The sequence below is a fragment of the Formica exsecta genome, unplaced genomic scaffold, assembly GCF_003651465.1.
Source record: "Formica exsecta isolate Colony F162 unplaced genomic scaffold, ASM365146v1 scaffold36, whole genome shotgun sequence".
In the NCBI taxonomy this organism is placed as follows: domain Eukaryota; kingdom Metazoa; phylum Arthropoda; class Insecta; order Hymenoptera; family Formicidae; genus Formica; species Formica exsecta.
This window is the reverse complement of record NW_021850847.1, coordinates 37,060-51,728: the sequence shown is the minus strand read 5'-3', so window position 1 is coordinate 51,728 and position 14,669 is coordinate 37,060. Positions and strand designations below refer to the sequence as shown.

The window sequence follows — 14,669 nt, the reverse complement described above, 5'->3', positions numbered from 1 at the left end:
TAAATGATAATATAAATTCTCTACATTTTCTATCGACATAGTTATATTGGAAGAACGATTATATGTATGATAAATTAAAAAAGTATAATAATAATACACAAATTTAATTTATTATTATGTTTTTAATAGTAACGAGATATATCATAATTGAATCAATTCGACTCATTTTGATCAATTGTTACAAATACATGTTCATTTAAATTATCAAAGCATGATCTCACCAGAGCCGACTGGATGAATACGACCGCATGCAGCGCCCAAGTTCTTATTCTTCTTCATCAGGTCCACGAGAAGCTTTACCGCCGCTGGTTGGAAGTCGATGTCGCCGTCGAGTGTCAACAGATACGTATTCTCGGCGATCACCTCTTTGCGGTCGACGCTGATCGGTAATTCCATTAGCCGATGTCCGAGTAGATAATACATATACATTACCTAAATAAGTAAAAGGAATCGAGAAATCAAGAATCTGAGCAATTCGAGAAGTTACAAGGTTAAGGAATCGAGAAGAACACAACGTTAATTCTTAACAAAAATAACGGACTTTAAGTAAGTTTGTTAAATCAAAGTAATTCTAATTTTGAAATTTTAAAGTCCTAAAACTCAAAATTTCTGAATTCTAGTTTCATCCCAAGAGAATGGAGAACTTACCTGGCTCCATCGCTTCCTGTGTCGGATTTTGCTCTTGTCCTTCAGATGGGCGATCATCTTCGTCTTTCCGGGGAGAGTCCACACCAGTCGTCCGCCGTAAGGAGTCGGATACTTTTTGGGCGCTCTCACGTGCATCCTCGTTTTATGCACGTCTGACGCGGCCTCGTCCAACGTGCCAACTAAGAGTTTCACGAACCTGTTCACCTGCGATTCGTTCTCGTCGTGATCCGACAGCTCAAACGCGTCGTCGAAAAATATGTGAGCTAAAAAAAATAACAGATATTTCCGTTTGTAAAGCGACAAGTATAATAATCGACAAGTGCTGGTAGCATGATTTATTCGATCGAGGATGAACTATCGGTCGCCAACTCACTTTCGAATTCATAGTAATCGGGATCGACGACCTTGAGGTACTTCTGGGCGACGCGCCGCGCGCACTGGTCCTCATCCAGGCGCAGGATACTCTTCAGAAATTCCATCATCTCCTCCTTATTCTCATGCCACATAGTAGCGCAAGCGTATATCCTGGTTACGTGATCGCTACTCTTCACCGCGGACGGAGGTGTAGTTGAACCATCCGTCTGCTCGTAGATGGTCTCGTAATCACCGTCGCCCTTCTCCTTCTCTATCTCCGCCAGATCCTATCGAATCGATCCATCGATTAATTTATAAGTTAATAAATTTACGGATTAGTAATTCAGTGTTGTATTAAAAACTAAAAATTAAGGAATTAATATGTTAAAACATAAGAAGAAGAATAAGAAATTGAAAAATCAAAAAGTCATTTACAAATGTGTGAAAAAATTAAAAAACTTAAATCAAATATTAATTTACTTCACAATTTATGCCAATTAATGATAATAAGAAATTCATAATTTATGCCAATTAATGATAACAAGAATTATTCCGACTTACTTCGACTTTGACTTCTGGTTGATCATCCCTTCGCCTGTTCAATCCCATCGACTGGTCGATCAGTAGAGAGTTGTACATCGGCACCACGAATAACTTCTCCGTGGCCGCGAGACGCTCGCACTTGGGTGTCCAGATATGCAGGGTGATCCAGGTCTGCGACAGCAGCCAGAGCAACCACACCCAGGCATACTGTTTCGACACAAAGTCGTTGAGGAAATTCGGCGGTGGCGATTCATAAAACAGGTAATCCGGGATAGTGCCATGGAAAAAGCACGGATCGCTGTTGCGGAGACCGCAGGCGGCGATGAGCAGCGAAATCGACACTGGTATCGTCAGATTCACTGGAAACGCGTAGCTGAAACCTTGAATCAGGATCTTGCACGCGAATTTACCTGAAAGATAAAATAATAAGAAAATTATAATTAAAAAATTTTTAAATATTAATTGAAAAAAAAAAAAATTAAAGAATCTCCATTTGTTTAATACGATTATAAATTATTCCTAAGTAAAATTGTGAATTTGTTTTGACACAGAAAGAATATGTGGATTAGCAAAGTTTAAAAATTAAAAGTTCCAAATTTTATAGAAGAAATTAAATTTCTTTCACGGTTCATTTAATTCTTAAACATAGAATAAAAATGATTTAGCAATTACGTTAAAATAATCTTCAATAAAGTTCTTAAAAATGATTATTAGTTAAAATAATAATATTAAGAAACTACTTTGACGTAATTACATCGTGATATTTGGAAAAAATATATGAATCAAGAGAAATTTGCAAAGAAAATTTTAAACAGATACAAGTTCTTCCGATTAAAGGAATATTCAAAGTCCAGTTTCAGAGTAGTTTGCTCGTTGTTTTACCTTCTCCGTCTTGTCCTCGTCGATCGGATAGAGATACTTCTCTAACAGATCCTTCCAGAACTGCTCCTCCTGTAGTGACAGCACATCCACCTCGCCTTTCTTCAAACCATCGTCGCTCAACCAATACGGTCGCGTGAGGAAGTTGCTGCCATCGCGATTACCCTCGGTATTCAAACTCGTTACCGTTTCCGTGTCGCTGGCCTCCTCATCCTCGGCCGGATCCTCGCCGATGGCGCCGAGATGATCGGCAGTTCGCGAACCCACGGATGAGGCTCTTCTCCTTCCGGAGGAATGAGGATCCACCGCTCTACAAGAGAATCTTTTAATCTTTTTGAAAGCATCAAAAAAATATAAATCAAATTTAAAATAATTTAGATAAAATTCACCAGTTTTATTCTGCCTCAAATACGTAAACTCTTTAAGAGAGGAATACTTTGATTAAATGTTTTGCGATAATTTTTCGTCGATTGCAGAAAATGATGGATTGTCTCGTTTCTTCTTCCATACCTCTCGATAGTCTCGAGCCTCTTGCCAAGCTGCTCGAGCGATTCCGCGATCGCTACGAGCTGCTGCTTCTCGGCAGACGGTTTGCCGTGGGTACAGAGCAGACACTTGAACAAACCAGCCAGAGATATCTCGATGGAGCCCTGATCGTCGTCGTTGGTACCTGCGCCATTCTGCAGGAAACCAAGCAGAGACTTCTGCTTGGCCTTGCGTTTCGCTTCTTCCGCCTCCCGCTTCTCTTGCTCGAGTTCCTGAATCGCACGAATGGCAATGAAAGACGCGATCCTTGCTTCGCTATTTTCTCGTTAATTTTAATGTGAGTCTCGTTAATTAAATAGATTGTGTATAATACAATAAAATATTAATAATCTACAATAAACCCATTAACGACTTACTTGTAAGACGAACATTTTATTATAATATTATTTTTAATTTTTAAAAAGCCGGGTTCGCCAGAATATTTACAGGGGAAAGTATTCCGATTAGTGCAGATTAGTCGGTTAGTAAAGTGGACGATTAATTACCGCGCATGTTTTCTTCGTCTTAATCTCCCGCGTGCCCCACGCGATATTGTTGAGATTGCATAGCGCGTATATGATTAGTAGGATGTACGTCGACGGTATCGCCAGGTAATAGATCACACCGTACAGCAGGCAACCGACCTCGTACGGATGCAGGAGACCCGCGATCGCGGACTCACTCACAATGAGGAACAGGAACCAGGCGGTCGGCGACATCACGCTCTCCTTCACGATATTTATCGCGGTGGCGACGATCACCGCTATCATCACGATCGCGTACGCGGTGCTGATCACAGCGGCCACTATCACCTGCCGTTATTCCCATCAATCCTTCGTATATATGCGTGTATGTTAATTGCTTTCCGTTTTAAGATAAGCCGAAGTATGATGACGAAGCGGATGGTTGCAGGATTATTTAATGATGCAGAAGCCTTCGTGATTGATTAGTCCCCAGGTGCAGTCTCCTCTGGTTTATGCATGGGGAACGTTAAAGTTCAACATGTTGTTATACATATATATATATATATATATATATATATATATATATATTGAATAAACATAAACATCACTTTTGTCTAGGTATATATTGTCTAGGTATATATAGTTTGCGTCGTAAAGTTAAATCTTGTTTCTACTCTCCCGACACTGTTCTGGTTTATACAATGTAAAGTTCCGCCAACAAACTATCGCACACATGCTAACGGGATACGGCTATGTCCCTTCTTTCAGACTGCTAAGATTGTACGAGGGTAGACAATACAGGGAGGCGGCCGGCTTCCTGATGAAACTACCGCATTACACTCTGAAGGCTGCTTTGACAGATATTCCGGTGGACCTGTTGATCGAGACGTTGCCGCACAGCCTCATCTTGCTGGAGGCGCTCTATTCCCGGCTAGTGGAGCTGAACGTCAGCGATACGAAGATCTTGCGAATCGAGCAAGTCCTCTGGAGGATAGTGCATCTGATATCGACCAGTTTAATTTAATATTAATTTTAGGATATTAATTATAATTACGAAAATTTCGCTGATTTCTCTGATATTAAAAAAAAATGTTTTTGCAGATAAGAAAGAAGTTGAAATATATTTATTGTGATGTTTAAAAAATCCAAAGTTAGCTTCGATTTTATTTATTTACCGAAAATGTAGGCGAAGTAGGAGCCGGCGATTTGTAGCAGAAGAACGTAGATGGGCGTGCTGAAGTCGGCGTTGAGGACCTCGGTGATGTCGCCGGTCACGATCTCCGAGAGATCGGGCAGACTTCCACCGGCGATTGACTTGACGGATGTAACGGTGATCTTGTGCTCACTGAAAGCGCTGCTCAGCATGGTGAAGAGATGACCGACGTTCTCCCCTTTCATATACAGTATCAATATCGAACTGATAAAGAACGCCACAATTTTCCAAATGGACATCAGCATGTAAGTGAAATAGCGCGTCAGTCGCATTTCCTTTTTCACCCTGCCGAGTGTTCTAATCAGACCTGTGAAAAGAAAGTGGAAAATTGAGGAGACAAATATTCGAAATCTGACATAATTATCTGACATAACATGAATAACTGATAAATATAATAAATAAATATTATCGTATAAAGTAAATTTTATTTTAATTTTGTTTCTATTATTAATTATTAATAATAATAAACAAAACTTAATAATACTATTTTATATTATTTATATTATTTAATTTTATTTATCTCTGATATAAATTAATTATATATAATCAAGCTAAATATTATTTTTTTATATTATTCAATTTCCAGCTTTTATATCGTAGAATTTGAAATTACACGATATTATTTTTCGTTCATATTGATTACGTTATTATAATTTGAAGAAGAGTTCTAATAATCAATAAATTAACATTCAATTGATATAAAAAACTTTTTAAATTTTCTTTTGTAAGCCTACAAAAACTTTACCGATTCGACTCTGCGTGGAGACATAATTTTCCCACCAGCCGCAGGAGACGAGGAACAGGGCGATGGGAATCAGCCACAGGGAATGCTTCGAGTTTTCCAGCAGCGGCCAAAGGACGAAGCTGGTCGCCTGAGCGACCAGGGCGGCGATATCGACGAGAACGAGAACGAATCGCTTGGACTCGTCTTTGCTTTTGTTACGGGAAAGTAGGCCTGTAATAATAACGTACATACACGTTACACGCGGTGTTTCACTATTTTCTCGCTTAATTATTCGTTCACTAACACGGAACTGTAGAAAGATGAAACGCGAAAGTCGAATGATGGCTCGCGATTGAAAGCAGGCGCAGATCGTTCTTATTTCCTTTGATATGAAACGTACAATCGTTCCGCACATTACACTACTTAATAAATCAGATTGTTTATCAGTAAATTATATATTATATATAATTTTATTGGTAGATAATTGTATTACGCTATTTAATTATCTGCTCTATTTAATTTTATTAATTAATTAATTAATTTTTTTTTTAAATTTTTCTTTCCTTTTCTAATTTTAATTTATTCTCTTCTCTTTCTTCTTTAAACTATTTTTTATAGTACAATCTTTCAGATGTATGTTTTTTTGTTTTGTTTTATTTTATTTATAGAAACAATTTATAAACCTAAAAACAAAGATACAATTTTTTTAAATTCGGAAACTAAACTATATAAATAAAAACTGAATCGTATAAAATTACCTAGTAATCCGGGAATGAAGCATACACAATTGGTCAGCATTGCCCCCTTGACGACGTCCAGTTCCGGAAGTACTGCCATGAACATCAAGGAGACGCCCATCACGTGAAACGTCTCCATGATGAAGACCAGGAGAAAGTGCGACAATTGCGGCTTCTTGAACGACTTGAAGATGCACATGCGAATGCTGCGCATCAGCGCGCCGAACTCTGGTATCGACTGCGCGATTATTATGCACCAGATCCAGGCGATCCTCTCAACCTCGGGCAACGTTACGGTATATTGATTCTCTCGATCTGCACATAAAGGGAGAAATCCCAAACGGATAAAATTAAAATCGGCAATCAAAATTCAGAAATAATTATCGAAAGTTGAATAAAAGCCAAAGATCGTTATCAAAAACGTCAAAACCTATATTAATCATAAATCGTAATAAAACAAATAAATTATCAATTATAATATAAAGATTATAATTTCAGAATAAAAGATTTGAATCTAATCACACGAAGAATCTATTTTTAATGATATAATCTCTCATTATTTATTTATAATAAAATTATCGTATTTATGATACGATAATGTTTAGTTTTTCAAAGAAAAAAAAATATGCGTTAGAATTTAATTTTTTAGAATAAAATTTATGTTTGATACTTTACCTAATTGTTTGTTGCAATAAAATATTTTTCTGTCTCGTTGAAGCTGCGACGTCATGAAGAGGATCGTACCCTTGGCGACCACGCCGCTTCCCAGCACGATGACGAAAACAAGCAGATAGACGAGGACCTTGATCACTTGCACCATTCTCTCCAGGCACTTCTGGTTCGCCATGGAGCCCGAGATGGAGTCGGTTTTCAGCGGTGGATTTCGGAATACGTCCCATCCTTTCGTCTCGACAATCGTGCGTTGGCTACGTCAGTTGAAATGTCGTTTTTTTAATCAGCCCATAAATTAATTTGATCGATATCAGAGAATTTTCTAATCTAATTCTTCTTGCGCGTTATTTTATTCTATGTGCAATGTACTTTCTAGTAATATAAAGTAAAAATTTTATCTTTTCTTAATTTTAATAAAAATAATCTTCATATAATAAATCGTAATATATAATTCTTAATCTTTTTTATTAAATACTTAATATATTTTTTTAAATTTTATTTTCTTGGATATTTTTGACGTTTTTCATTTTTAATTTACTTAAAGTTCGGTTTTATTTAGAATCTTTTTCATTCCTGCAAATGTCTTTTGATTTTTAGAGTTAAAATTGAGAAGAAATCGCATTAATAATGATGAAATCATCATTACCTTCCGATGTAGTCCTGAGTCAGAGGCGTGCTTTCACCATCTGAAAAATCATCCGGTCCAGACATCGCGCCACCGCCCGGTATTACGCCATTCTGATGTTGATTCTTCGCCATTCTGCAAATTCGTAATTTTCATTTGCAATATCATTTGCAGCATTTTCTTTCTATTAAATGAATGATGCAACTGTCTTTCAGTTAAGATCTTATTAGAAAATGCAAAAGAAACAAAGTTTCAAGAACTCTAAAGGAACTCTAAAGATTGACCGAAATACAAGCGCTAAATCTGTAAGAAACGTCTAAACATCTTTTAAATATTATAAGAACTTTATGGGGAAAAAATTATAAAAATTATTTTAGAATGAAATTTAGATATCTCTAAATTTTTATATAAAATATATGTATAAAATTTAGAGAAGAACGCGTGTCAAAAAATATAAAAATTGAATATATAAAATTAATACATATATCAAAATCCTATTTTCCTCTTTGAATATCACTTTCCGCTATACTTTTTCAAAGAATAATGATTGTTACGATTCTCTAAATCCCACAAATGCGAGATTAGATTGATAATGATCTACAAAAACGCAACATTAAATTCATAATAAAATTCAGATCAAAAGGCTTTTATTGAATTTGATAAGCTTCTGGTCAAAGTTTTCATTTCTATCGCATTTCCTTGTATCTGTCGAGTATCATTTGTTTTCATTCCATTATTCTATTCTACTTTATTATCTAATAATATTTCTCTTTTTCTCTTTTATATGTTACAGTTGGAATCGATCGAGCGGTAATTAATCGCCAATTAATTAGCGTCAATTAATTCAAAGACGCAAAATATTTGCGATTTAACATCGAGTTTATCGTGGGTGTTCGCCTAATTTATCTCTCCTTAACATCTGATTCACGGAGAGGGAGAGTACGGTAGGGGGAGGGAGGTGCGTACGTCTTTGTTCGCGCCAGCCGCGAGTAAGATCCGGGGTTTCTGGTTCCTGAACTCTTCCGAGAGACTGAAAGTGAAAGGGAAACGAAACGTGTACGACGTGGCAGATAACGTAGCAAGGACGTCCACTGCAACTTCGCCGGCCGTTGCCGCCCTCGTCGAGTATTTGTATTCGATATCCCTCAACCCTGCCCCCCGTATTCCTCTGCAATTCCCCCCTTCAATCCAACTGTTGCAAAAAATCACCGTCTCTCGGTGTGGTTCTTAGCTGCGCACCCTTCTTGACCTTCTGCTTTTCGCGCTCTTTCGTCTCTGTCTGTCTCCCTTTTCTTTGTCCACACATTTTTTTGTGTACTGTCCATACACCTTTCGATAAGGAGATGGATGTATCTGTCGTGATGCATTGTCGAGACGCGTTTCATACAGAAAGAATTTGCGAAAACGAGAGAATAGCTGTTCTCATTTGATTAAATTGACCGATCTTTTAACTGTTTCATTAAATTAATTCATAAATTGCTACTTTATTATATTATTCATAAATCTAATCTCGATTAATTTGTTTTATAAAATTAATCAATCATTTATTAATTAAGTTTATAATTTTTTTTTTAAATGATTTTTCGCTATACTTATCCGCGCGATGAAAAGAATTTCAAACTTATCTCTTAATATTTATTTTTAATTTCACATTTCTATAACATTATGGAGATTACAAAGTCACCGAGAGTTTATAATATAAATTCAAAAGAAAAATGCAGAAATAACATGCTTTTTAATTAGCATATGTTTCACACACAAAGATGACATCTGCATCGAGACAAGACTTTTCCATATATTTAAACGTCATCGAGAATATCTCTTCAATCACAGCTTGTATTCTCGACCGATTTTCTTTTCTCTTTTTAGAATTCTCGACGAGTCGAAGCTGTGAGGAAGTCGCGTACCGTTAGCCACCAATTCGGAATAATAAATTTCTAGAACGATGCGCGCGTTCGGGTGCGACGAACTGCTCGCATTGCGAAAGGAAATGCGGTTGATCGGAGGCAGTTAAGATCTACGTTTCTAATAATCAGTTAATCGTAGCGGTAACTATTGTGGTATGCAAAAATCGCGCTTTCCTATTTATTCGTCGAGGAACAGTGAAAGACTTGCTTACGCGGTAAAAAATCGATTAATCAAAAATTTATTTATTTAGTAAAAATAGAGTAAAATTAATTCGAACCCGATTGTAAAACAGATTTAAAAATAAAAAATCAATTTATCGAGAAAGATAAAAAAAATTTTTTTAATAGAGAAAATTAATTTATTAAAGATATAGCAAACATTTTTAAAATTGAAGATTATAGTTTTTGTCAGGAATATTTATTTAACGAAAAATCAGATATTGCTGTCTGTATTAAAATGTATAATAAAAGATTTCTTTAATTCAGAGTCGGCTCATATTAAGAATGATAAAAGAATCGATATGTCGCGGGCACAATAACTTCATTTAGCAAAAATCGACTTATCGTGGATAATAAAAGATGTATTTAACGAATGATTAATTTATCCAAGATAGTAAAAGGTTGATTCAGCAGAAGGCTTATTCACCTCTTATCGATTTACTATCGATAAAGCGCAAGATATACAGAGGAATCCTGGCGCGGAATTGCCCAAGAATTTCGTTCGCGTTGTGTGTGTGTGTGTGTGAGTCACGCATGCAGAAGGAGCCAGAGTTCTCGAAGGAACGCGAGGTCACGTGGAAAGGAACGACCTTGCCACGCGGCGGATATATTTCGAGAATGGATTTTAAAACAAGATCCAGGGGTGGAGGAGAGAGGAAAAGGATAAAAAAAGGGGAAAATAAATGATAATATAAATTCTCTACATTTTCTATCGACATAGTTATATTGGAAGAACGATTATATGTATGATAAATTAAAAAAGTATAATAATAATACACAAATTTAATTTATTATTATGTTTTTAATAGTAACGAGATATATCATAATTGAATCAATTCGACTCATTTTGATCAATTGTTACAAATACATGTTCATTTAAATTATCAAAGCATGATCTCACCAGAGCCGACTGGATGAATACGACCGCATGCAGCGCCCAAGTTCTTATTCTTCTTCATCAGGTCCACGAGAAGCTTTACCGCCGCTGGTTGGAAGTCGATGCGAAAGTTGAATAAAAGCCAAAGATCGTTATCAAAAACGTCAAAACCTATATTAATCATAAATCGTAATAAAACAAATAAATTATCAATTATAATATAAAGATTATAATTTCAGAATAAAAGATTTGAATCTAATCACACGAAGAATCTATTTTTAATGATATAATCTCTCATTATTTATTTATAATAAAATTATCGTATTTATGATACGATAATGTTTAGTTTTTCAAAGAAAAAAAAATATGCGTTAGAATTTAATTTTTTAGAATAAAATTTATGTTTGATACTTTACCTAATTGTTTGTTGCAATAAAATATTTTTCTGTCTCGTTGAAGCTGCGACGTCATGAAGAGGATCGTACCCTTGGCGACCACGCCGCTTCCCAGCACGATGACGAAAACAAGCAGATAGACGAGGACCTTGATCACTTGCACCATTCTCTCCAGGCACTTCTGGTTCGCCATGGAGCCCGAGATGGAGTCGGTTTTCAGCGGTGGATTTCGGAATACGTCCCATCCTTTCGTCTCGACAATCGTGCGTTGGCTACGTCAGTTGAAATGTCGTTTTTTTAATCAGCTCATAAATTAATTTGATCGATATCAGAGAATTTTCTAATCTAATTCTTCTTGCGCGTTATTTTATTCTATGTGCAATGTACTTTCTAGTAATATAAAGTAAAAATTTTATCTTTTCTTAATTTTAATAAAAATAATCTTCATATAATAAATCGTAATATATAATTCTTAATCTTTTTTATTAAATACTTAATATATTTTTTTAAATTTTATTTTCTTGGATATTTTTGACGTTTTTCATTTTTAATTTACTTAAAGTTCGGTTTTATTTAGAATCTTTTTCATTCCTGCAAATGTCTTTTGATTTTTAGAGTTAAAATTGAGAAGAAATCGCATTAATAATGATGAAATCATCATTACCTTCCGATGTAGTCCTGAGTCAGAGGCGTGCTTTCACCATCTGAAAAATCATCCGGTCCAGACATCGCGCCACCGCCCGGTATTACGCCATTCTGATGTTGATTCTTCGCCATTCTGCAAATTCGTAATTTTCATTTGCAATATCATTTGCAGCATTTTCTTTCTATTAAATGAATGATGCAACTGTCTTTCAGTTAAGATCTTATTAGAAAATGCAAAAGAAACAAAGTTTCAAGAACTCTAAAGGAACTCTAAAGATTGACCGAAATACAAGCGCTAAATCTGTAAGAAACGTCTAAACATCTTTTAAATATTATAAGAACTTTATGGGGAAAAAATTATAAAAATTATTTTAGAATGAAATTTAGATATCTCTAAATTTTTATATAAAATATATGTATAAAATTTAGAGAAGAACGCGTGTCAAAAAATATAAAAATTGAATATATAAAATTAATACATATATCAAAATCCTATTTTCCTCTTTGAATATCACTTTCCGCTATACTTTTTCAAAGAATAATGATTGTTACGATTCTCTAAATCCCACAAATGCGAGATTAGATTGATAATGATCTACAAAAACGCAACATTAAATTCATAATAAAATTCAGATCAAAAGGCTTTTATTGAATTTGATAAGCTTCTGGTCAAAGTTTTCATTTCTATCGCATTTCCTTGTATCTGTCGAGTATCATTTGTTTTCATTCCATTATTCTATTCTACTTTATTATCTAATAATATTTCTCTTTTTCTCTTTTATATGTTACAGTTGGAATCGATCGAGCGGTAATTAATCGCCAATTAATTAGCGTCAATTAATTCAAAGACGCAAAATATTTGCGATTTAACATCGAGTTTATCGTGGGTGTTCGCCTAATTTATCTCTCCTTAACATCTGATTCACGGAGAGGGAGAGTACGGTAGGGGGAGGGAGGTGCGTACGTCTTTGTTCGCGCCAGCCGCGAGTAAGATCCGGGGTTTCTGGTTCCTGAACTCTTCCGAGAGACTGAAAGTGAAAGGGAAACGAAACGTGTACGACGTGGCAGATAACGTAGCAAGGACGTCCACTGCAACTTCGCCGGCCGTTGCCGCCCTCGTCGAGTATTTGTATTCGATATCCCTCAACCCTGCCCCCCGTATTCCTCTGCAATTCCCCCCTTCAATCCAACTGTTGCAAAAAATCACCGTCTCTCGGTGTGGTTCTTAGCTGCGCACCCTTCTTGACCTTCTGCTTTTCGCGCTCTTTCGTCTCTGTCTGTCTCCCTTTTCTTTGTCCACACATTTTTTTGTGTACTGTCCATCACACCTTTCGATAAGGAGATGGATGTATCTGTCGTGATGCATTGTCGAGACGCGTTTCATACAGAAAGAATTTGCGAAAACGAGAGAATAGCTGTTCTCATTTGATTAAATTGACCGATCTTTTAACTGTTTCATTAAATTAATTCATAAATTGCTACTTTATTATATTATTCATAAATCTAATCTCGATTAATTTGTTTTATAAAATTAATCAATCATTTATTAATTAAGTTTATAATTTTTTTTTTAAATGATTTTTCGCTATACTTATCCGCGCGATGAAAAGAATTTCAAACTTATCTCTTAATATTTATTTTTAATTTCACATTTCTATAACATTATGGAGATTACAAAGTCACCGAGAGTTTATAATATAAATTCAAAAGAAAAATGCAGAAATAACATGCTTTTTAATTAGCATATGTTTCACACACAAAGATGACATCTGCATCGAGACAAGACTTTTCCATATATTTAAACGTCATCGAGAATATCTCTTCAATCACAGCTTGTATTCTCGACCGATTTTCTTTTCTCTTTTTAGAATTCTCGACGAGTCGAAGCTGTGAGGAAGTCGCGTACCGTTAGCCACCAATTCGGAATAATAAATTTCTAGAACGATGCGCGCGTTCGGGTGCGACGAACTGCTCGCATTGCGAAAGGAAATGCGGTTGATCGGAGGCAGTTAAGATCTACGTTTCTAATAATCAGTTAATCGTAGCGGTAACTATTGTGGTATGCAAAAATCGCGCTTTCCTATTTATTCGTCGAGGAACAGTGAAAGACTTGCTTACGCGGTAAAAAATCGATTAATCAAAAATTTATTTATTTAGTAAAAATAGAGTAAAATTAATTCGAACCCGATTGTAAAACAGATTTAAAAATAAAAAATCAATTTATCGAGAAAGATAAAAAAAATTTTTTTAATAGAGAAAATTAATTTATTAAAGATATAGCAAACATTTTTAAAATTGAAGATTATAGTTTTTGTCAGGAATATTTATTTAACGAAAAATCAGATATTGCTGTCTGTATTAAAATGTATAATAAAAGATTTCTTTAATTCAGAGTCGGCTCATATTAAGAATGATAAAAGAATCGATATGTCGCGGGCACAATAACTTCATTTAGCAAAAATCGACTTATCGTGGATAATAAAAGATGTATTTAACGAATGATTAATTTATCCAAGATAGTAAAAGGTTGATTCAGCAGAAGGCTTATTCACCTCTTATCGATTTACTATCGATAAAGCGCAAGATATACAGAGGAATCCTGGCGCGGAATTGCCCAAGAATTTCGTTCGCGTTGTGTGTGTGTGTGTGAGTCACGCATGCAGAAGGAGCCAGAGTTCTCGAAGGAACGCGAGGTCACGTGGAAAGGAACGACCTTGCCACGCGGCGGATATATTTCGAGAATGGATTTTAAAACAAGATCCAGGGGTGGAGGAGAGAGGAAAAGGATAAAAAAAGGGGAAAAACACGAGAGTGGACCGACAGCCGGATCCAGTTCATCGTCCCCGATAGCTCGATCGTGAATCAACCATTTTTCCCGCCGTTCCTAAGAGAAGCGTGGCTCTTGGCTATTTATTTCATCGCTGAGAGGGGAAAAAGAGTTCTACAGCGGTACCCACGATTTCTAGCGATTACGTATATATATACAGGATGCACCGTAAAAGAAAAAGAAAAAAGAAACACGTAGATTCACGCATCGGAATTGAAATGTCCAGCTCTTCCGCCTTTTACGCTTATCACTCTTTTCTGTAGCTAAAATGCTTATCGTTCGATGGCACTTTATCGAGTTACCTGTCTGTATATTGTTTTGAATTAGATTATATTTATCTAATATCTTTCTCTGTCTATATATATATGTATAAAATCTAAATATTTTATATTTATATTTTATTAATATATAAATG

At 35.6% G+C, this 14,669-nt stretch overlaps 1 protein-coding gene across 1 annotated transcript in view; it reads right to left on the bottom strand.

The window, feature by feature from the left end:
• Positions 1-7,635, bottom strand: part of LOC115238771 (chitin synthase chs-2) — a 16,190-nt gene extending 8,555 nt beyond the window's left edge. Inside the window, exons 1-9 of the mRNA XM_029812833.1 lie at positions 7,406-7,635; positions 6,763-7,013; positions 6,109-6,402; positions 5,372-5,581; positions 4,589-4,933; positions 1,564-1,955; positions 1,022-1,289; positions 649-911; positions 212-432 (exon numbers count right to left, since the gene is read on the bottom strand). Of these exons, the coding sequence (XP_029668693.1) occupies positions 212-432; positions 649-911; positions 1,022-1,289; positions 1,564-1,955; positions 4,589-4,933; positions 5,372-5,581; positions 6,109-6,402; positions 6,763-7,013; positions 7,406-7,518 (2,357 nt within the window). The 5' untranslated portion in view covers positions 7,519-7,635. The remainder of the gene's footprint in view (positions 1-211; positions 433-648; positions 912-1,021; positions 1,290-1,563; positions 1,956-4,588; positions 4,934-5,371; positions 5,582-6,108; positions 6,403-6,762; positions 7,014-7,405) is intronic.
• Between the last annotated feature and the right edge of the window lie 7,034 nt (positions 7,636-14,669).